We start from the raw sequence: 24,322 nt of genomic DNA, 5'->3' as shown, positions 1-24,322 counted from the left end.
AAAAATACAGCTAAAATATCAGGTGCCATTGAATGCCTGGAGAAGCCATGGCAGGAGTGCTGCTTTTCTTTCCCTCTTACAATCAAATTTTTCTACATTTCTGAACAAACATCTGCATGAAGTATTTAGTGGTTCTTTTTTTTTTCCTTGGATCTGGTTTTGCATCTGAAACAAGCCAAGAGCTCAGCCAGCTTGGAGAGGGTGTTCGTGGCTTGTGAAAACCCTTTCATGCTCATGGTATCTGGGATGTCCAAATGCAGGCTCTAAAGCCTTGCTAGGCACCCCAGGTGTGTGAGTGAGCCAAACAGGAAAGATTCCAACTTCTAAAAGACTGTCTTGCCTGGTAAAGCAAATTCTCAGATTCAGTCTTTTTTGATTTGTAATGTGGGATGGTAACTCAGTTCCCACAAACAGCACGACTTGCACGAGGCAGGTATGCCAAAGTGCTCTTGCTTTTCCAACTTCTCATCTTGTAGCTCAACAGGATGAAAAAAACTGTCCATGCTTTTGTCTTCTGTCTTATTAAACCAGCTGTTGATATCTTAGTTGAAAATACTGTTTTTCTGGAACTTTCTTCCCTCTGAATGGGATCTTCTACCTTTCTTTTTCATGTTTTCTTGCATCTTCTGCCTGGTGTTTTTAAATGCCCAATATTTACTTCCTCTTCAGTGTCATGGTACTGGGATCTGTTCTGTAGACCCTTCCTGTTTCTGCTTGTATTGTTGCTGTTCTTGGCATTTGCGAAGCTCAGCATGCCTGGGGTCAGCAGATGTTTCCAGATGCAGCCCTGCAGGACAGGTCCATCATCATCCCAGCTGGCTGAAGGGATTCCTTGCTCCTAAGTCATGCTCTTCCTGCCATATTAATTTGAGATGTCGAAGGAAGAATATTTCTGATACCCTGTCTCAGACCCTCAGGTATCCACATGGGAAAGAAAGGCCTTGGAGAAACTGGAGGACATGGACCATTACATGCACGTCCTCTCCTATTTGTTTCCTGAGGGTGGAGCCCTATTTATAGACAAACTTCACTAGTGTTCCTTCTGGGGAGAAGGGAAGAGGAAGAAATGATACAACATCTCTTGTTCAGATGGTGGAAGTGGGGCAGGATTTCAATTTGTGGGGCTTTCCCTTCTCCAGAACTAAAGTTATTTTGGTTTTGAGTCATTGGCAAAAACCAAAGGAGCAACAAAGGGGATTTTTACTTTTTTTTTTTTTAAACATATCTGAGACATTAAGATAGAACAGTAATTTTCAATGTCGTAGAAAAACAATGGGAAATGGGGAGCGCGCAAGTGGCCCATATAGCAGAAATTGCTGCTAGCCCTGCTTCTAAAGAAAAATAGCAATCCTGATAAAGGAATGGGGATTGGAAAAAAAATCCCAATATTATATTTTGTTCTCAAGTTTCTGTTCACATTATCAGAAGTGGGTGCTGTGGTTTATGCCTCTAAGGATGGCAAAACATCCTCTGTTCACCTCTTCCTTTGTCTTTTGCTGTTGAAGATACCTTCTTCCAGGTTGAAACATCCCATGCTCAGCTGATCTTTGATGAAAAGATAAAGATGTTTTACTCTTGAGAAGAGGGAAAATAAACATTTCCTCTCTTCTAGAGCTGATGCAATAATGTGAGGCGTGTGTGGTTTGGAATGGGTGTTTAGCTAAAACAACTAAATCACAAAAAGAAAGATCAGCTGTGATTGTAGAGTAGTGCATGTCTTTATCCTTGGTTTGGATTTATCTCTGTTGTTCAGAGTTCAGGGTGAACTGCGTTAGGAATGAATTGTATGTGACACTTCACCTCACCAAGCTGGAACCTGAAAGAAATAACAAGAATTGCTTTTGTAGAATCAGACAAATAGGAACAAAGAAGCATCATGGGAAAACAGCAATTTGTTGTTTGTTTGTTGTTGTTGCAGTTTGTTGCAGTTCTTCTTAGATTTTTTCTTAGCTTTAACTGATAATGTGGGAAGATCCTCTAGTTCTGTGTGTCATTTTGGATGAGAAAGGAGAGAAGTAGGACAGGGTAAAACACCAGCTCCAGGAGGTCCAGCAGCACACTGAATGGCTGATACACTTCAGGCTGTGGAGAAAGGATTTGCAGGAGAATTAATAACGTTCAGGTCTTCTGAGGGATATTCTTGGTCTAACAAGTAAAGGACAGTGTACTTGTGGCTGTCATGACTCCAGATTAAGTACAGTAAGGACATTTCACAGGTGAGGAGCTTCCAGCAGAAATGTGAGGCATTCATTTAAGCATCAGCCTTAGTTTTGAGCTCTGCTTCTTGGGCTTGAGACACTGCCAGTTGTGCTGATGCTTTTGTTGGCAGGGAAGAAATGTGATCTCATAAAACCTAGTAAGTAGTGGAGATTGTTTCTGTGAAATTAGATAGGCCTGATAGGAGGTTATGATTAAACCATCCAGCTTTCCATGCAGTAGAAGCAGTGAGACATTTGGATACCAATGTACACAGGCAGTAAAGGAAACTGTAAATACTTTCCTGCCCATTGGCACAAGTGAAAGCAGAGCCTGTAGCATTTGTGGTGCCCTTGTTCTGTGCTGCTGCCTAGAAACCTGGAGGAGAGAAGGCAACCAAAGCAATGTCAGCCTGGGTCTAGGATTGTCCTGACTCCTGTGGTTCAGAACATGAAAAAATTGCTCAGAGGGACACCTGGGTTACTGCTCGTAGGAGTGCAAAAGTATTGGCAAAAGAGAGGGAATGTCTAGGCAACTCTGCCTTCTGCTTAGTTGTGGAGTATTTAATCTGTCCTCCTTACTGGGTTTTGCCTGTCTCTATTTGTATTTGTTGCCTGTTGCAAAGTGATGCCATGTAAAACCAGGAAATACTCCCCTGTAGAGTTTATGCTCTGCTGCACAGGAGAGGTGGGGGCATGAGTTCAGATACACTCTGTGAGCTGTGATCAGCATGAATGGCAGAGATCTCATCTATGTGCTGGGGGCTTGTTGCATTTTTGTGTTTTCATTCTCTAGCTGCTGGTGATGCTCTGCTGTTGTCAGCCAAGAGGGTTAGGACTTGGGTTTGTAAACGTGTATTTCAGGAAGCAACTGTGTTATGAAAGAGGAAAGCCAGCTTTTGGAGAGGAGAAATTAAAGCATTGCTTCTGTGCTTTGGAGAGTTCTCCCTTGCAGCTCACCCTGCTGAGGATGCAGGTCTGGTACAGCAGTGGTGGGGTTGTGTTTCTAGCTTACACATGCAGTGCTGCTCCCTCTCTTTGCATGAAGAGTAGCACAGACACTCCTCTGCTGCATGGCTGGCTGAGCAGCCTCCAGGCCAGGACCCTTCAGTGCATCCAGAGCAGGGTGTCTGGCACCATGGCCCGCTGCCTATGGGGTTGTTGGCCCTGCCAGTTGTTCTAAATCCAAGTCGAATTGGACATATTTAGGTTTGTGTACAGTCCTGGTAGATGTCTGGCATAACATTCCAGACTTGCAGCTGCATGGAATTTGATAGCTCAGTTTTCCTTACATGTTGTGTTCGCATAAACTGTGTAAATTGTGCTTTGAGGCTGACGAAAGTTAAAGTCGAATGCTTTGATTTGGTTGTAGATAAATTTCTTATCCCTGTAGACGTGGGTTACAAGCAGCATTCATATTTTCAGCAGGTGAAGCTTGTGTGAGAGAATGTGAAAACTAGAGCATCAGAACCCTTCAAACAATTAAAACTGAAGAAGAGAACAGAAATGCTTTTCTGACTGCTACTGCTTTGAACAATGATATTATAGTGGCATGTCAGTTTTTTACAGTAGATATGACATGACCTTGTCCACATAATGTAACAGCAGGCAGAAACCTCTCCACCTGAGTATTTAATGCCTTACAAAAAAAGTGCCTTGCAGGCCCCTGATGTGAGTGATACATTTTGCTGTGTTTATGTTTTCCAGTGTATTCGAAAAGGACCCCAATGGAGTAGATTCCACTGTGAGTTCTAACCACCGGACCAGAAATCTTCTGGAGTTCTCAGCTGGCCAGGAGTCCAGCACAGCTCAGAAGATACCTGAGGGCATCATTTCCAAGAAGAGTAATAGGTGACATGAAAAGCTTTTATATATTTCAAGTGGCAGAGGGCAGTGGTGCTTTTAGCCCTCACTGTCTTGTTCACCTTTTTGGTCAATGTTCTTGCTGCTTTTACACAGTACCTGAGTTCTAAACGCAGTGTTTTGAAAGCTGCTCAATTTTATTTTCAAATGAATATGATGTTTTATCTTCCAGAGTGTCCTAATAGATAGAGCTTCAGAGGTGTACACGTGGCTGTGCTGCACAGTGTTAGGGAAGAGAGCACGTCCACAAGTGCTTGTCACCATGACTTTCAGGACCTTCTTCAATTCAGCTGTTTGCTTTTTTCCTCTGATCTGTATTTTAGCTTGCATATTTGTGATATTTGTCATATTATCTATCTCTTCCACCTGGAGTATTTATTTTCTTAGTTGCTCAAGAGAAGGCTGGAGAAGTTCATGACTAAGAACACGCTCTGAACTTAGCAGTGTCTTTTTAATTTTAAAAAGTCCATCTGAGTCCATCCCTGTGCTTATCCATTATTTAATTAAATACTGGCTTTCAAGCTTCCTAGATCTCCAGCATGCAGTGCATAAGTTAACATATAATTGCCTCCAGACTGAAGTCTGGCTAATACAGCTCATGTTTTCCCCTTACAAGATTTATCCTATTAGACTGTCCCTTTCCAGTGGAGTGTTTTGGCTGGTTGAACAAAGCCAGGCACAGATGTGCAGAAAGCCCTAATGTATTTTGCCATGCAGAAAGAAGGCAATAAATCAGGAGCATTTTAAGGCTGTAGCCATGGTGAGGCTTTGTATCCTACGTGGCACGTTTCAGACCGTGACCTGTGGGACAGAGGAGTGGAGTGGTTCTCTTAGGAGGATGTGCTTGTGCCTGTACCTCCTTTACTTTCACTGTTTTACCCTGGGTTTGGTAAGCTGTGAACTCTTTGCTGCATGTTCTTTATCAGTCCGAGATGCAGTAGAGAGGAGAAGCAGACATGAAGTTGGAGAGAAATCTGGGAAAGTAAGGGCACTATGAATAAGGCTTTTGTAAGCTCTTCTACATGATTTTTCAGAAAGAAGTTGAGGTTCAGGAACTACAAATCTGTCAAAAACCAAGAGGACTAAAACAGTTACATTGATAACATGTTAAGAGAGAAACGTACATTAGGTATTTGGTGACAAATAGTTAACCCATCAGGAATTGCTGAGAGTGTTATGGAATTTGTACAGACAAATACATGCTCCTTTTCACTTTTTATCAAGACCAAGCTAGATTCTGGAGATAGAGATGTAAATCCTCTCCACTCAGTTGTAATGTAGTTTGTGGCTGCTCAGTTGTCATATAGCTTGTGGTCGTTCCATCTGCGTGGTTTTAGTGGATAATAAATTCAGTGTTTTTGTAGCAAGTCTTGCACAGCTCTGTAATGAAAAAGAAAGTTGTGTCTGCAGAGATCGCATAGTTTGCATACTATGAGAAATATTTTACAGACTACGTATTGTAACAATATCTGGCCTTCTTGGGAAGAGATCCAACATCTGCTAATGCTCATCTGTCTGCCCTGCATTGAGAGCTGTCAGCCCCCTTTGAGGGATTGACTGAGAACACTGGATGGTCGATAGGAATTGTTAGTCACCTGTTTCAGAGGTCTCATGGGATCAGCTGTAACGTTCATGGGTCTGCTGGTGATAGTGCTCATTCTCTGGCTTTGGTCAAAGGGTCATGAAAAAGTTTTTTAAGGGATTTCTTGATGTGCTTTTGTTGATTTTTCCCAGGTATGACCGTTCTGTATCTGATAACAAAGCACTAATGATAGTCTCAGAAGAACCACTGTTATACATTTCACCACCACCACCCCCTTGCCAGCCTCTGATCAACAGGACAGAGTCACTGAGGTGAGCAACCTGTTTAATAAACTTTAAATGCTCTCAACCTGTTGAGAGCATTTAAAGTTTATTAGGAGTTGATGTATAAATTCTGTGTTGGCTGAGTGCTAGTGGACAGCTGTGAATGATGCTGTTGTCATTCATGGTGTTTATCCAGTGACCAGTGTCTTATAAGTGTCTGCACTGTCCAGTGCCTGCTGTCATAAGGACAGATCTGCTTGGATATTTGAAATCTTTCCATGGTTTTAGTAGTGATTTTCACCACTGTCTTTTCACATTGGTCATTTGCAATCACCAAATAACAGTTTCCTGATTGTCTGGTGGGTCTTCATGACTTAGAAGAGAAATTACTTCATAAGTAGAAATGTTAATGATGTGGAAATCAAGTCCAGCTTGATTAAAAAACTTTTCCCAACTGAGTTATATAAGAGATGGTGTTGTGTTCTTCAGCTTCTGATAGAAGCAGACTGAACCTGACATTGCAGATGTTCTTTGTTCACTGTTAGGAAACACCTAGCTCCACTTTTTCTGTAGATATGAGTCACTAACCTTATCTCCATTCTTTGTCCATTCTTTCTCTCAGATTTATTTGCCATAATTTATCCTTAACCAATAATTTGTCTTGAACTGATCAGCTTTCGATTTTCAATTTCACTAGTCCTTCCAGTAATTTCAAAATTACTGTTCATTGGGTAAATGAAAGGACTGTATTTACTTTACATAGGAACACCCGTGAATCTAATACTTTATAGATAAATCTTAAAATTGTTTTTTTCTTCCTGTGGTATTAAAAGTAAGTTATCATATGGTGAAATAATAGTAATCTTCAGTGTCTATGATGCCTTGTAGTGGCTAGCTAGAGCAGATGCTAGACAAGATTAAGGAAGTAAAAGCAGGTATTTATTAAAGGCCTTCAATAGATACACCTTGGGCAGTCAAAACCCCCCCTCAGAGGCCACACCCAAAATGGACAACGAGTCACGAGTTTTCACACTTTTATAAGTTTGGTCCATTTGCATATTGAGGGTTTAATCTTCCAATTACATCTTCAGGTAATGAAGTAATTTTATCTCGAGTTTGCTCTCCCCCAACTCACTTTTGGTTACATTTCTCAAGGCCGGAGGCAGTGAGGTGTCCTTGATTCCCAGGCCTGGAGAGGAACTGCTGTGTCTGACCACAATGTAAAAGCAGTAGCCAACACTACATGGAGTTTAGAGTTATACACTGAAGAATTGCAGGATTACAAATATATGAAAAATACAAAAGCTGAAATCCTAAGGCATCATCTCTCTGGTGGCTGAAGTGTTGTATGACACTAACCCGTTGTGCCAGTGTTGTTTGCAGTCATGCTGACGCTGTGGTTTCCTAGGCTGACCCACGAGCTGCGAGGATGGGTGCACAGGCACGAGGTGCAGCGGACGCGGTCCCGGCGGCTGAGCAACAGCCAGCAGCAGAGAGCACGATTCCTGCAGGTGTGCTGCCACGCCCTGCCTCATGGCAGGACAGAGCCATCCCATGGAACACTCTCCCTCACTCCTGTGCCCTTGCCATCACAGACAAAAGTGGCCATCCTGCCTGTAATTGGGGCAGCCAGCACTTCCCATTTTAAAATGGCTTGATTATTATGTTGTCAGAGTTGTTCTTCCATTCCTTCTCTTGGATTCAGGGTTTTGAGTTTTTTTAGCAGACATCAAAATATGTTCAGCGTTTTCTAAAATGAAATCAACTGTTATCCTTTTTATGGCTTCTCTGTAAGGGTAAGCAATTGCTTAATGAAGACAAATACAACCTACAGCACATTCATCTGACTTACTGTTAAAGGCTACAGCTGATTGGTTTTGTTCAAATATTTCTGTTGTTTATACTTTTGTTAGAGGGATTATTTATTTTTTTAAGACTACAGAACTATGAGACTTGTGCTCATATTTCCTGTTTTTTAAAATCTCTTTTATCTACATGACATACTGATATCAAGGCTGAAATTAAGACAATGAATTTTCTAAGTATTTAAATTAATTAGACGTAGTAACAGCTTTAAAAGGAATTGAGCATTATAGTGTGGGAAATACTGCCGTTTCCTAGAGAAGAAGTATTGTGTATTAAACTTCAGACCCTTCTCACTGGTGTCCAGAGCAGAAAGGTAGAATATTTAAAAATGTTTTCTGTGGTGCCAAGCTCCCTTTCTTGTCTCTGAATGTTGACTTCAAATTTGGCTGTATTAAAATCTTGCTGGTTTTATTTTTCTAGCTTGATTGCTGACCATTTCAGTTTCTCATGTTTCAGTGGAAAAATGCACATTTCTGGTGCAGGGCACTGATTGACCTGTGCCCACCATGCTGTGTGTTCTATTTAATGTAGTGGCAAACCAAGGGAATGCTTATTGGTTTCACTTTGTGTCACCTTTTCTTTTTTCCCCTTTTTCAGAGCTCCCTCAATGACAAAGCAGATTCCCAGCTAGTGGCCATGCCTTACACAGACACCAGCCTCAGGTAAGGTAGAACAGCTCCTTTGTTATTGCTTTTTACTTAATAACCTAGTTTCTCACCAACAGTTGGTAAAAAATGCTACTTTTCGTCTTCTCAGGGTTTTTAAGCCAAATGCAGCTACTTTTCTTGGCCTAATTCTGTCCCTTAGCAAATAACTGCTTCTAATGATTTATATTACACTTACAGGAACCCCTGTATCACAGCTCCACTCTTCCAGGGCCTTTCTAGACATTAATTTTAAGAAAATCCATGCTTTGCTCTCCAGAATCCTGTTCTAAACAGATTGGACTATTTAGGGAAAAACAGAGGGAACTGACTTTGGACTCTCTGTGAGAACATTGTTAGTTTCTGAGGAGGTTTCAATGGGCCATGAGTCTGGTAAGTGAAAGGTTTCTCTCATTGTCTTCAAGAGCAGAGCCATTATAGCTAGCCTCAAATTATTATGATGAACTTAAATTCCCATTGTATCTCATTTGCATTCTTTGTCTCCATCTGCTGACTTTTCTCTGCTGATTATTGAAGCATGTTAATGCAGAGTTTCCTGATGTCCCCTGCCCACCCCTCCTCATAATTACCCTGTCCTTCTTCCCTGGTCACAGGAAGTACTGGACAGAAAAGATTTAGGAAACAAAATTTCTTTCTCCTGTTCTCTGTGTAGGACTGTTTAGGAGGCTGTCTGCTTTGAAATGCCAAAGAGGAGTGTAAGAGCAGAATGGAGTATAGTCGGGACTTTTCTGTGAGAACACCCATCTGAAATGGTGCTGTGCGAAGTCAGACAGCTGTGGCCTTTCCGTTTGCATTGCTGCTTTGAAAGCAGGATCAGCCTAGGGGAAAAGAGCAAGCTGCAGGCAAATGTTACAGAAAACAGGCTGTCAGATTTTGATATGTCTTGACTTACAAGAAAAAAAAAATAAAAAGCTTTTTGAGGTCTACAGGCAGATGAAGAATAGCTGTTTTAACTGAACACTGATGAACAAGCCTCATGCCATAAGGCAGTTTAATATACATGCTGCTTTACTCTTGAAAAAAACTTGTCTGGATTTTTTGAAACAGTGTGCAACATCATGTAGCTCTGCATGGAATAATCTGTTGTGCTCCAAAGGAAGTGAGGTTTTTTGGGTTTCTTTTTCAGATTAATGATGTTTATATGAACAGGACCAGTGAGTCATGGCAGCTGCATGCTGAGACTGTCCTGGAACTGCTAAGAACATAGAACAGATTTCCAGTTCCTCCCAGAGTCACCAGTTATTAGGTGCTCCATGAAGTCATAGAATCACAGAGTAGTTTAGGTTGTAAAGGACCTCTGGAGATCTCTAGTCCAACATCCTACTCAAAGTAGGCTTAACTTGAGGTTTACTGACTGCCTCCGTTAGAAGAGGTGGTCTCCATCTCCATTGTAATCTCCATCTGGAAGCTGAGGATTGAAAAGAATTTCAGGAAAGTCCAGGCAGTGGAGGAGATAAATTTTAAGATGATTTCAAAGAAAATCATCAACACCCCTCATCTCTTCATAGTCTGTGTAGCTTTCTTCAGAGGTGATTTTGTTCAAGGGTCTCTGTAAGAGTGTTCCTTAAGACTTTGGGTATCAAAATGAGACACTCCAGTTATTTCCCCAAGTTTTGCAATATTAATATTGTGGGTTTTGATGCAAAAAGCACTGTCTTGCCTCATTTCTTCCCAAAATAAGCCTGTGTGCAACATCCCAGTGCTCTGTGATGCATAACAGTGTCCTTCAGAGTTTTAAAACAGAAGTTTTATTTATCTCCCAATAAATGGCCAGGTTCAGCACCATTGTTTGGGATACACAGTTTAATATGGTGCTTGTAATATGCAAAGGTGTTACTAAAACTGATCGTTTTGCACCTGGTTTGGTTCTGGAGTTCCTCCCTTCCTTTGATGTTGTCAGTAGATACTCAAGGACCCATTGTGGTTATCAGTAGATACTCAAAGGCACATGCAATGCCTGTAATCCCCTGGTATCCCTCATGTTAGATGTGTTACACGACCAGGAGAGCTTTGGAAAGGCCCCGTGGTTTCCAAGTGCTTTGGAAGAGTTTTGTCCCATGGCTGGTTTTTAGGTCTGGTTGTGTCTCGGAGTGTGGGTGCGCACACAGCTGTGTGTGCCCTGTGTCAGCTCTCAGGAGGTGTTACATGAGCAGTGTGTGGGTGCTGTGCCTTCCATCACAGCCCAGCCCCAGTGCTCCATCTCAGGAGGGGCTTGCTGGGCCTGCGTGTTACCATGAATGAATAATCAAGCTCAAATTAGCTCGTCTTTATTTCCTGTGTGTGAAGGGTGGGACCTGATTGCTCTCGTGCCTAGTTCTGCAGGAGGGGATGTGTAGAGTAGAGCTGCCTGATTCCCCTGGACTTACATACGCAGTCTTGGGGGAGAAGGGCACCTGGCCTGGCAGCTGCAGTCTTCTGCTTGCAACAGGACTCTCTTTGCAGTGGAAGAGAAAATGGTGACAGCCTGCTATTACTGCTGCTTGAGAAAAACTCTTGATGATAGATTTGTTCCTTGTTATATTTTAGAAACATACTAAAATAATTTAAATTAGCCCCTCTAGTTCAAAACGTGGGTCAGCAGAAGACAGCCTGGGAGGAGAGGGATGCCTAATTGGCATCCTTGCCTCAAACACACAGTGTGCTATTAAAGTGGAGAAAATTAAAATGATGGGTTGAAGGTCCAGCTAATCGTTTCTCTGAGTACAGCTTTCCAGTGTAATTAAATAAGTTATTTTGGAATGGGATTGGGGGAGTATAAATGATAGCAGTATATGCTAGGAATTTCTCACCTCTCCAAGATAAACAGTGGATAAGTACCATGATTGTAGGACTTACCAGTGTTTTGGCTTAGAATGGTTTAGAGCATCTTTTCCTTGTGTCTCATGTGTAAGATGAGAACCGTGGAAAAGATAAGCCAGATTTATGTGAATATCTTATTTTTGCTCCTCTGTCTAAATTGAAAATCAAGAGCAAACCTTTGAGTTGCCTGGGGGAAAAAAATCTTTGAGTTGACCAGAGGACACAGAAAGAAAAAAAAAAAAAAAAAGGTGGGTGAGAAAGAAGGTGGATTTGTCATTTGACAGTAAATTAAAAGCTCTGTTTATGCTTAACTTTGCACTTCTTTCAATTTCAGTGGTTTGGATTCTTAGCAGTAAAAGAAAATTATTAAATTATTAAGTGGTTTGATATTTTATGTCAGAACGACATTTTATCCTTAAATTTATTTTCAGAAGTCATCACAATTTTTTCAGACACTTTAGGTTGAAACTTTTTCTTTTCCTGTTGAGCTAGCAAACAGGTTTTTGCTGGCCTCAGAAGCATGAAAAGAAACAAATCTGGAAAAACTTTGAAGCACTTTGAACTTTTTATTGAGTAGTTTCCTTGTCTTCACCTGTGTTCCATGTTCCTCATGCTTCTCTCAGTGGATGAAGAGCTGCAGGTCCTCAAAGTCGTTGTCTCACTGAAATTAACTGTCTTGTCTAAAATAATTACCTTTGCCCTTCTTTATTTCAGCAGGAGCTCAGGGAATGAGCTGCAAGTGTATTATGCCTCTCCCAGGAGCTATCAAGACTTCTTTGAAGCAATTCACCGAAGGGAGGATACGTTCTATGTGGTGTCATTCCGCAGAGTAAGTGTAGCAGTGGCTGATACTGGCCTTTCACATGTGTCCCCTAAGACTGCTTCTAAAGAGATACCAAAGATGACTTAGTCAAGATTGAAGGTAAATTTGTTTCTTCTGAAATGGTGTTTCTCTGTGTCCTTTACATTAACGTGGCGAGATCATGGTCTTTAAAAAACGTGCCCATCACATTGGAAATGGAAAGAGCTTTGCAGAAAGCATTGTAGTGTCAGGGCAAGACAGCCCAAAATTGCATGAACCCTGTGGTTAAACACACATTAGAGCTACTTAATAGGGGTACAAACCTTTTGTGCTTCTGGGTATAGGAACAAATGTACCCTCTGCATAAATTATTACTGTTAACACAGTACCGTTTCTATCTTCCTATAAAACTCTTGCATTTGCAGTTTTATGTGTCATGTATTGCAGCTGTGTGCAGGGCCACAGTAAGTTGACACAGATAAGCATGTCTGCTGTCTGTGCTGAGATACAGCAGAGACTTGTGCTGCAGCTTTGTCACGTGCAGCCTCACATCTGCAGCATGTTTAGTGGTGGCAAAAATTGTTATAAAATGGAATTTCAGGTGTCTGATGGCACTTTCTGCACTGCAAGCCTGATTAATGTTGAAGCCAGGACAGCTGCAGCAGTGAGAAGCTGGTTGGGATCTGGTGATGGAGATGATCAAGGCGAACAGGGGTTGAAACACCAACCTGGAGTTGGAGGAATTTCTTCCCTCCCTTTTGCAGAGGTCTTGATGAGTCATTAGATGCTCTCTAATGCATTAGACACTCCCTAATTAGATAGTCTCTAATGCATGTTTGGCTGACCCTGGGGTCTTGCTGGGCCTCCTGCCCTGCCATTTTGCAGTTGGACTGTTAGATGAGAATTGTTCTGTGCGTGTTCACAGCAGTCATCCTCCCAGGACCCTGCAAAGCTCTATTTGTCTCCTCTTCATAGGAGTGTCCCGAGAGGGGTCCTACGGTACTGGGGGACCAGTAGTGGCTAGGACAGCAGCTCACCCAGCTAAAACCAGTTCTGTGTAAGAGCACACAGATAAGCACAGCTGGTTTTAGCAGTGTTGTCATAACTACCAATCTATAGATGCCGTAGGTACGTAGGTAATACGGTCCCATTCCACCTGGTTCACAGCATGTTTCTTAATTTGTGAGATGCACATCTATAGAAATGGTTCAGGCAAAATAAAAACAGCAGTGCTCTTCTTCGGATTAAGGTCTTATGCTGAGTAGAAATAAGTTCGTTTCCAGTCTTGGGATTACTGGGTTGTGTCACAAGGCTGGAATTTTGTTATAAAATGCTTGGCATGTTCTGCTGTTCTTTCAGCTAGCAACACAATTATAGCCAGCACCAGGCTCCACATATCCTGAGGATGAGGAGAAGGGAGCAGAGAATAAGTTTTCCTGGAAACTCTGAACACAAAGCAGAATAGTGTTTGTTGAGTTCTGCACTGGGGGCCATTGCTCCAGCCCACCTGAATGCATGTCCATGTCCATGGGTCCTGTTTACACTGTCGGGTTAATGACCTGGAAGTTGTCAGCTCTCATTTCAAGTTGCAGGGCTGTCCTTGGAAACAGTGTGCCTTGTGCCACAGAATCCCTGCAGCTTGCTCTGCTCTCTTGCAGGGGGAGGTGCGGGGGGGACCTTTTAAACCCATCTGTGAAGTTTATTTGCAAAGCTTTTGGTATTTCTGTTTTATGAATGAAATGTCCTCAAATAGAAGGCAGTTTCATGCGTTACCTCATTTGTTGTTTTAAACAGGGCAAACCTGATCTAGCAGCAGGCTCTGCCCTGAGGCACTTTTGAATTACTTGCTTGGATTCTTTTGTGAGTGCAGAAGAAAGGATTCCTGCACAGCCCGAGGGGTGCCATCAGCAGGGCCCCAGCCTGGGTGGTGCCCTTTCACCTCCTCCTGGGGATTGCTGACTTCATTTTCTCTGGACCACAGCTCCCTTTTCACTGATGATTAGGAGCTGAGAGGGGACTGATTCCTCCCCAGTGCTGTCCCACAGTTCCTTTGTGTTGCTTGTACTTGTCCAAGTGAGGAGCCGAGATGAAAGGTTGGAGATGAAAGGTTTTGTTCTCCTCTCTCTCTGTTTGCCGTTCTGACACTCCCACATACTTAATAAGCTGTTACAGCTCTATAACATAAAACCCGAACAAAAATCATGCAGTTACAAGTTGCAGGGAGGGGGTGGTTCTGGTGGTAGTGTGCTCCAGGTGGAAGGTGGGACCGTGGACCTCAGGAGTTCCCTTCTACCTGATGTCCCTGGATCCTTTGTCCCCATTTCCTGCTCTTAGAGCGGCCTCACAAACCCCTGCATTTCTCCTGTGCTTGTGATAAAATGTAACGGGTTTTGTGTGTTCTCGTTTGCACTGCAGGAGCTGTGCCCTGAGATCCTTGGATTTTCTAGAAAATGGGATTTGCTAGGGCTATCCCTGCCACTTACATGGTAGGATTCAGCCAAGACTTCTGGAAGTGCAGGTTTGGGAAGCAAAGCTCTTGAGCACTGCATGTTCTTCTGGTGATGCTTGCTACCTGTAAGACTGAGATTCCCATGACCTCATCAATTTTATTTTCTTTCCTTGCTTGGAAGGCTTGCAGATTGGCATATTTGCAGTTGAACAGTTGAAGTTTATGTAGTTTTTTGTTTGCTTGTTTGTTTTTAAAGAGGAGAGAGGAAAATAAAGTAGCATTTGGATCAACTGAGGCAGTAGAAGGAGCAGAGCTTTTGCTCTGTGTGTCTTAAGAAATTAGTTAATTCCTATTATCAGGGGAATCTGTTATGTCATTTTTAAACAAGAAGAGTCTGCTACTCTGCCAACACCTTTGATTTCTGCTCTGTCTGTGATACCAAGTGTGCTTGCTGTGTCCTAAAAGCCCAGTGGAGTGTGGATATAAAACCCGAGCTGCTGGATCTGAGGTGCTCTGTCAGCAGGGAAGAGACACCTGGCTGCCTCTCTGTGAGCCTGGCACCCACACAGCTCTCTGTCAGAGCTAACTTCTGGTTTGCCACAGAGTACTCAGGCCTTGAGATTGTTTCTAGAATTACCTGAATAGCCAGCTTAATTTGAAAAGTAATTAAGTAAATCATTGGAGAAAACAAATCCCTTCCAATTTACTTTGGCATGTAAAGGCTGCTTCAGATCATTCCACCCTTGTGTAGTTAGGATCAGAGTCCCCACAACTTGGAGTGATTAAGCAGTAGATTTCTCCATCCTGTAAGGTTCACTCAGTGACCCTTTGATGACATCTCTGCAGGCTTATTTAAGGACAGTGACATTTTTTTAGTATAATACTATAATTACTGTTCTTAAGGAAAACACAGTTTAAAGTTTAATTCACTTGGGAAATTCAGAAGACTTCTGGCATTTCCTCTCACTACTTTCTTTATTTCAAAGCACAAATGTTTCCTAATATCAGTTTTCCACTTGCATTTCTTGCAGTGCATATGCAGGATCTTACAGTAGAATGTAGTAAAAAGTAGATATTAAATGGTGATTGTTAGAGCAAGAGTGATGCTGGCCCTATGGGAATCAATGGCAAAGACTTTACAAACTTCTGTAAGACCAGGATTTTGCTTTTTAAATTTCTGCTTCAGTGGTGTAAACCACAGAGCTTGAGGGAAACCTCTTATTATGAAAGTGTATTTCTGGTCCTCCAAGCCAACATCTGCAGTAAGTATTTAAGGGTTTCTCAAGTTCTGCAACCAAGTTTTCGCTGAAATGATGAAACCAAAATTCAGTCATAAATTTTGTTTTTTCTTCATTTGCTAGGAATAAAAATGTCTAGGTTGTGATCTGATTCTGTTGGTAATAAGCCTGTGCTGTGCTAATTGTATTTGAGATGATATAATTGTATTTGGGATGATCTGTTACTTTCAGGAAGCAAAAGATTATAAAGCCTGGCTTTGACATGTTTATGCAGCAGCAGTTTGCTGTGCTGCACGCACTTCTGGCAACAATAATTTGAATGTATCAGAGCATGAGGCAGGTTCCAATTCACTGCACTCCTGATGCCATCTACATCCTGCAGGCAAAACTGCTTTATAAGAAGTTGGCTTCAGATGTTGTTTCACAGCCAGAAATTCAGTCCTAACATATGCTTTTCTCCTATTTTGTTGCACTTGACAATGGGTGGTTTTTACTGAACATGGAGTTTTCTGCTGTTGACTTTTTTGCGGATTTCTGCTGACTGGGACCTGTAATTTGGTGTTTCATTCAGATGAATTGATTAGACCACATAATCCTGCTGCCCCTAGAGATAGATCAGCTGTTCTGTATGTTTGAGTCCTGTGGATTTGCAACTGCTGCAAGTTAACATGCAGATTTTTGAAAGATTTTTCAAACTGCCTTTTTTCCTGTGGAGCCTTAGCTATTCAGAGGGAAAAGGTTGCTTTATCCCATGATTGCAGGATTTTTAGATCTTGTCCTGTATTTTATAAATATGCTGAGAATAATATGTGGTAAAAGAACTGAGGCTCAGGGCATGGTATCTATGATAAAATTGTCTGTCCTTTTCAAAGCAGAGCTCACCTTTTAGTCTGTCCTCTCTTTGAGGCCAATTCTAGCCTCTCTCTGAGAATTTGAGGAAGCAGACAAGTATGTGTGATCGTGCTTCAGCATGCCCTGAAGCTCAGTGAGTCAGCCTCTGTCAAGCTATAGCTGTGTTTAACTTTCAAATTTGAAAATCCATTATGAAAACCTGTTTCCATCTAAGTGGTGATAGTGAAAATTCAGTCTGGCCTGTTGTCAGATATTCTGATACGGAATATTTCATGTAGGTGGGGAGGAGGGAGAGGTGACTTTCAAGGGACTGAGAGGTGGTGAGGTGAAGGTTTCTCTGTGCTCTTCCTGTTACTCAGCTGGGTAGCTGAGTTGCTTTTGTAGCATCTTAGAACTTGGTCTAAAAGCCTCCAGAGAGAAATCTAATAACCTAAAATTACGTCTGAATATTTATGTTGGTCTATAGAGCAGAAATGGCCTCATCTCGATCCTGACATTCTCAAAATACTTGCATATGAGAACAGCGCAACTGCAAATTACATAAAAGGAAGCTCAAAAGAAGTTAATTTAGGTTTGCAGCTAAAGCCAGCAGTTCTTTAAAAAGTGCTTCTATCAGCACCTTCTCCTGTTTTCCAGGAGAAGTCAGAAAACCTGTCTGTGCCCAGACATATTCGAGTTGATTTTTCTGCCTCCTTTGGGGAGCAAAGTAGCAAAGAACTGTGTGTGTGCTGTGGAGAGCAAGCAGGCTGAGAGGAGGGGGAAGAGAAGAAGCAGGCAGTGAGACACCCCAGACATGTGGGGTGGAAGCCAGAGAGGAGCAGCCACGAGTGCCAGCTGCAGTGCAGCATCTCCTGCAGCCTCCTGGCTCAACCAGGTGCAAACAGGGTAGGGAGGGACCACAACAGCAGTGCAGAATGGTGTTTTGGAGAAGGGAGGTAATGCCTGTCACAGCAAGTGGGGTTTTGTTTATTTTGTTCTGTTCTTAGCTCCTGCATGGAGAGCTGTTCCTATTTGGGAATCTGTCCCAAGGCATTATAGAAGCAAAGTCTTAGTTGCTCTGATTTTTATCTCTTTAGGTCCCTTTGAACCCCACTGTCCTCCAAATAAAGTTGAGAATGGTTGTGATGTTGAGGACAGATGTATAAGCGGAGGCAGAAAAATCAACTTGAATATGTCTGGCATGAAGCAGAAACTCCTCTTGGATTTTTTGTAGTCCTGATTTATTTCTCCTCTCCACAGTTGCTGGAACTTCATGAACCGCATCAATGCCATCACTGAACTTCTTTACATGACCCAGATCTAACTAATACTTTGTTATTTTTAAACTAGTATTTGGAAGGACAACATACACTGCACATAATTATAGTGAAAATAAAACATGCTGCAAGAAATGTCTCCAGAACCCAAAGGAGTTGCAGAGCGACGTGACCAGTAATAGCATACGTGTATTTAAAACGTGCTGCATGCTTGAGAGACAAAGAGCTGTGGGCAAGAAAGAAGGGAAGATGGTTGGGTTTGGAAAACCTCTGTAGAAGACCCACTGCTTACGAAATTGATGTGGACATAGGCTAGGGAAGTGTAATTGGGAAGCGTGGGAGGAAGATGTGATTGTACAGTGGGAATTGTCTCAGTAAAGGATGTGACAGCAGTATCTTATTAGCGAGAGTACAGAACAGCACTTTTATTAAGAGTACAAAACAGACAATTGCTACCAACAAAGTGAGCAGGAGCACAGACAATTAATTTGTGTTCAATTAGAGCAGGTAGTGAAAATATGTTGCTCTGAAGCAGTTCCCTTCCTTCAGGAAATAACCAAAGTTCAGTAATGCATTAATAATACTTTACTTATGGCAGATAATAGTACATCCTTCTTTAGTGATAGCATGGTATTCATTGAAGAAAATTTTACTCAGATTATTCTGAACAGTTCCCGGAAGGGAATGATGGGCTCTTGCTTATGATCTGTGGCAGTATTTAATTATGGGCTCCATGCTGACTGAGCCCTAACTGTATAGAAACATAAATGATACCTTCAGCTCTGGAACTGCAGTAGCCAGTAAGACACTGACTTGAATCTGGTAGGAATGAACTGCTTGAAAAAATGACCTTCATGATACTTCATTTGCCTTGAATGACAGCACTTTAAAGTACCCATGCTTGCTTTCTTAGTTGTACTTCACATTTCCGCAGCTTCATACTAGTGGTATTTTTCTGTTTGTTTTCAGTTTTTATATAGAGATGGATTTGGTCTCATTAGTGTCCTACTTTTCAGCAAATGTTAATCATTATAATATTACATTTGAGACCATTCTTTAAAATCTATGGCACACTTTTAGAGTTAATTTGGGTCAGATGAAGTTATTTGCTTCCATTTGGAATTAATCCTTTAGCCAGATACTTAGCTGGGCAGCACACAAAGCTTATTTTGTGAAGTAAGAGCCCAGGTGCTGTTACGAGTGTGTGCAGATTATCATCACCTCCCACTGGACCAAACAGAACTCTTTCAGCTTCCAGGTTTTATTTTTAAATAGCTGACACTCCTAGGACAAGAAGTGTGATAGAATTCACTGTACATTTTTATCTTTAAACTGACTTTGAAACTGCTTGAAAGTGGAACATGAAACTTGTTTTCAACTTCTGGGTCTCTTAGTTGCTTGTGGTCTATCTACTGGGATGGTGATGGGTGTGAGAAGAGCTCATTTTGCCTCGTGCCTGGCATGGCTTGCTCCTCACCCTGCAGTTGGATAAACTCCAGTTTTGCCAGCACATTTGTTAAAGCCTGTTGGACTTTGAGTTAGTGATTAAGAATTTGGAAGGGCTAAACTGAGACATCCTTTATGCTAGAAACCACTGTTCAGGAAATCCTCTTAGTGTTTTGATTGCAAATGTTAAAATGTGCCTGTGAATAATTCTGGTACTTGAGAATGTGCACTGCTCAAGCAGTGTGTTGCACTGTGAGGATGCTGCAGAGGAGGGGCCTGCCTGCTAAGTGCCATGGGCCACTGCCCTGGGAACTGGTTGGCCAAGGGCCACCAAGTGTTGCACACGTGATCGTTGTTGTTCCTTGGTTCTGTGACTATCCAAAACAAGATTAGATGTGTCTGCTGCCTCAAAGAGGGTTATATCCAGTATGAGGAAAGTGGTCTGAGCTGTGCTCAGAGAGGTTGTGCTGTGTGAGAAGGTGCACAGGCCTTCCTCTGAGGATCTGAGTCCTGCCAGGCTCCTGTGTGTTAATGCACGCCTCTGAGACTCTAGAAGTGCACATTCCCAAGCTGTTCCTCAGCGTGGTGATTCTTAGGTTGAGTCACTTGTTAGCATCTGGGAGGTCCTCGTTTGATCTCCTTTCTAGGAAATCAGTGTGAAAGCTCTTCTCTCTAAGAACAGCACTCAAACCTGCAGTTTTTCATCAGGAACTCAGTAGGTAATCAGTGGGCGGGTGACTCATGGAAAAGGTGGCTGAGAAGAAACCATTTTGCTATCTCATAATCTGGGACATCTCCAGAAGGACATCTCCTTAACATCAGGGAAATAACACTGTGGGTTTCTCTTTGCTTTTGCTGGACCATGTTTGGCATTTGCTAACCAGCTGTAAGCCTTAACTCTCCAGCAGGCAGCAGAGGTGCTGCATAGAATCCAGGCATGAAGTTTCCTGACTGCTCAAGCCCCGTTTCCGAAGTGCCAACATAGAGAAATGTACAAAAATGAAACTAGACATAAACATGCTGTCATTTGGAGAAAAACAACAGATGCAGCATTTTGCTTGGTGTAAAATGTTGGCAAAATCAGGTAATTGCAGCTCTACAAGAATAAGAGAAAGTGTAAGGAACTGTGTTTACACAACCAGAAAGAAACTTTAGGTTCACGCTAAACACAGGTGTGGTACTACAAATGCTGAAAAAAGGGTGTGAAGCCAGCTGGGTAAACAGCAATATCATGACAGGGTATTTCCATTTCAGGGTAGAGTTGGTTCGTGTTGTCTTGGTATGGCAGTCCAGGAGTAGGATATTGCCCACAGCATGGCAGCTGTCAAAATAATGTAAGAAATGCGTGTAAAAAGCGTGTTATGTCCCTCAGTCTCATTGTCTTACTCACGGGTGCCTGTAAAGTGCAGGATAGGCTGGAGAGAAGAACCTGACACCCTGTACGTTCTTAAATAATGACCATTTAATTTGCTACAGCACTCCACCCTTCTTCTGCTGTCCTGGCAGTTCTAACCAACACTGTCCAGCAGAGTAGAACCTCTTCACGTGAATCAAAAGTGACACCCTTATGACTTAGTCTCTCCAAATCTTGATGGCTGATCTGAGAATTTACCTGTTTGCTTACAAAAGTCACTTCCAGTACCTTAATTCTCCTAGGAAAAAGGCATCTTAGAGCAAGACTCATGTCGATTGAAAGAGGGAAACCAGAACCCTGTATCTCAGCTGTGGCACCTTCTGTCCAGTTCTGTTACAAATCACCTCTAGCTGCTTGCAGTGCATTTCCTATTTGAAAATGCCCTGCCAAAGCCTTGGTACAGCTGCCTGGGCTTGTAGGAAGCTACAGTGTTGAATTTGGCCCATCGGAGGACCAGAGGATGTGTTACTTTGCTCCTGGTCTGGGTTTCCCTCCCAGTAATGGCATGTGCAGTTGTTACGGGGCTGTGTGTGCTCTTGATGCGCTTACAAACAGATCTGTGTGGGATGAGAGGAATGGGGGAAATGACTGCAGCTTGGGGACTGCCTGGAGTTCACACTGCCTTTGTGTGCATCAGGCGTAGCTCTGCAGGGCCACAAGAGGTTCAGAGGGTAGGAGGGAATGGAAGTGAAAGGGAGTACATCCAGCAGGAGGAAGTAACTTCAGGCTCTTGCTCTTCTGCAGACCTGCACATTAAGAGCCTGATAAAGTATTTTTGTTGATGAGTTGAGGTAATGAAGAGAGTAGCGACTACACATATTAAACTGGTTAATGGCAGGCTGAGTGACCCTCCAGCTAGAAGAGAAGATTTGGATTGGTGCCTTCAGGATGCTCAGTACCTCTGATATTTGCAGAAAGTGTGAGTCCAAGATGTTCAATTGCTTTGTGTACAATTAAAACCAGTACAGAAGTAAGAAAAGAGGGGAGGGTTCATATGGAAGCGTAATTCAGGCGATTAAAGAAGTGCCCATGCAATTGTTGCTATCCATGTGGTGAAATCAGCCATTTTGCCAGAGTATTTGTACCCTCAATGTCTAAGAGAACACTGATGTATGTAGTCATCTAAAACCTTTCATGCATCATTCCTCACATCTTTATTCTAAGAATTCTGGTAGAGCTTTCTTTGACCTGAAAGTCCCTTGTATTTTGAAATAAAAAAGCTGGAAACTCCAGTGGCTTAGGGAAATGTTGTCAATGGGGCATTTCATTTTTAAAACCCACATGTATGAAAACAGAGCTTCTGTGGTTCTCTGATATTGTTGCATCATACTTTGCAGGATGTTTGTAGAAAATGTTAAAATTAACCCGAGACTTTTTGTTCCACAAGCAAAATGTACCTAATTAGAACAGTTGAAGGCAGAAGCCTTTACTATAGTTCTAGATGCTGCTGGCACATGTCAAGTGAGAAGTGCACTGATAAAGACTTAGGTTTGCTTAATTTGCAGTGTTCCTCTCATACATCTGTTTTTCTTCCTTAATTTCTTTGCATCTGGCTTTCTTTCTTAAATCATTTTACAGATTGCTGTTGCTACTTTACAGACTACCAGGCACCACAAATTCTCAAGCACCACTCAAGGATCCTTCTCTGCTAAATGGAGCCAGAGGAGCTCTTCTCAATTTTCTCCACCTATCCCAAACACCTACCATTGCATGGACTGGATTTCCTTCCAGAGGTGCCTTTCCTTCTGTAGGTTTTGAAAGAAGCCCAGACAACTCTGTGAGACAGCTAACGCTGGAAGAAAATGAATCTCACCCTGAGTGGGGAGATGAAAGGCTTTTATTGACTCAAGCTGTTATGTTCTAAATGTGGTGGAGAGCTGGCAAGTACTGATAGAAGGAAACGTATTACTGTGCAGGAAGAGAGATAGGCCCAGCCTGGAAGCTGTAGCCTGATGTCTTCTGAGTGGCGTGCAAACAAGCATCTCCACATTTTTATCTTCCCAAAGCTGACATTTCCCTCTCTTTTATCTAATCTGGTGCCTGTGATCTGGCTGATTCAATTGCGATGGCAGACAGGCAATTACTCACATGCAGTCACAAGATGGACAAAGGAGCATTATGCTCATGCACCAGTTTACACCTCTGTTTATCCATTATCAGGCTTCAGAGCGGGATCCAAGTAAACTATTGCCACAAAAGAAAGCTTTTTCTGTGGAAATTGCTGTTTTCTACCAGCTGTACAATGGACAAGTGCAGGTGGCTTGTGTGTTGGCTTCTGCAGCACTGTAGTACTCTCACACTGTTCAACACTGGATGGTTTCTTTTCTTCCCTAACTACATGAGCAGATCCCAGGATTTTTTAAGGATTAAGACCAGTGAGATACTCACGTGGTTTATCAGCACCGGAAAGGAGGGTTCCTGTTGTCCATGCCAGTTCCTTGGCTGTGAGTATTCAGGTCCCTCTTTGGGCCATTTTATTGTCTTGGTGGGAAAACAGCCTGAGGAGTTCACTGGACTTCCAAGAGAGTCTGACAATTGCCAGAGGCTGGCAGGGAAGGAGAAGGAACCCTCCTGGTTTAGGTGGTCATGGGGATCAGATTGCTTGGGCTATGCCCAGCCATTCTGAAGTGACTTAAGGTGGCTTGGGGATGATTAAGGAAGAATCCTCAATGTCAGGCATCCTTTTTGCTTCCAAGTATGGGTTAGTCATGTAACTTGTATATGCTTTTAAGACCGTTTTCCATCAGATTGTTTTCTTGTTTTGGTTTGAGTTTTTTTTGGTTTTTTTTTGAGGCAAATGCTAAGCTTTTGTAGTCCTTTTTTCCTTATAAAATGATATCTGTTTCTAAGAACAGATTTATGTCTTCCACAGCAAGACTAGAAATTCAAACAGAGCAGATGTTTGGCAAAAAATCTGGACTCAGAATTGAGATTTAGAAGTGAAACTTAGCTACAAATGTGAAAAGAAGGAAGCCCATTGGACTGGGCTAAATACAAACCAATAGGCAAAAACAAGAAAGGGAATTTCCTCTTCATACAGTCTTAACTGAGGTTATTACTAACAGAGGCAATAACTTCTTTAATAGTATTATATTGAATGTCTCTTTAATTTGAAGAAGCTATTAATAGTTGATGACTTCTTAGCCATACAGATGTCCTGGGATCTGCAGAATGAGAAACATCTTTCCAACAAGCAGCTGTAATGTAACACATTAAAATGCTGCCATCAAATTTAGATTCAGCCCACTGCATCCTGATATTAAAACCTTGTTGTCTGTGCAGCAGCATTTTGAGGGAAACAGAAGGCAACCATGGCCTTAGTGTGCCAGACCACTGTCCAGCCATGGCAGCCCAGGAACTCTGCCTGTCCCTGCTGCCGTGGCTGGACGGCCAGGATGTGCAGAGACACACCCAGCTCTGAGTTCAAGTCATTGCAGAGCTCTGGATAAAGCTGGGGGGTTCAGGCAAAAATGCAACTGGCTACTGTCTGAGAAGTGTTTATTTCTGTGTTATCTGCTTGTGTTTCTTTCCTTACATCCCGTGTTGCTCTCTTCTTGTGGGTTTGGCAGTGGCATTTGCATTGTGGGTGATTGTATTTATATAAAGGTATTCTTTTATTCAGCTTTGGCATGATTTGGAAGGAGGGGAAACCGCTTTCAGCAGTGAAATCA

At 42.3% G+C, this 24,322-nt stretch overlaps 1 protein-coding gene across 4 annotated transcripts in view; it reads left to right on the top strand.

Annotated features, from left to right (window-relative positions):
• ATF6 (activating transcription factor 6) overlaps nt 1–24,322 on the top strand; it is a 71,927-nt gene that overhangs the window by 18,730 nt on the left and 28,875 nt on the right. For 3 of the 4 annotated variants that reach the window (XR_010744212.1, XM_066324888.1, XM_066324891.1), the window contains 5 exons: nt 3,903–4,046; nt 5,793–5,912; nt 7,273–7,375; nt 8,328–8,392; nt 11,909–12,023. Coding sequence is in view for 3 of the 4 variants with exons in the window: in XM_066324888.1 (XP_066180985.1) it covers nt 3,903–4,046; nt 5,793–5,912; nt 7,273–7,375; nt 8,328–8,392; nt 11,909–12,023 (547 nt within the window). In the remaining variant the exon portion in view is untranslated. The remainder of the gene's footprint in view (nt 1–3,902; nt 4,047–5,792; nt 5,913–7,272; nt 7,376–8,327; nt 8,393–11,908; nt 12,024–24,322) is intronic. The other variant, XM_066324889.1, reaches the window with a different exon arrangement.

This window comes from Sylvia atricapilla, chromosome 9 (genome assembly GCF_009819655.1).
Source record: "Sylvia atricapilla isolate bSylAtr1 chromosome 9, bSylAtr1.pri, whole genome shotgun sequence".
NCBI classification, from domain to species: Eukaryota; Metazoa; Chordata; class Aves; order Passeriformes; family Sylviidae; genus Sylvia; species Sylvia atricapilla.
Note: the sequence above shows the minus strand (reverse complement) of the source record. Positions and strands in the feature narration are given on the sequence as shown.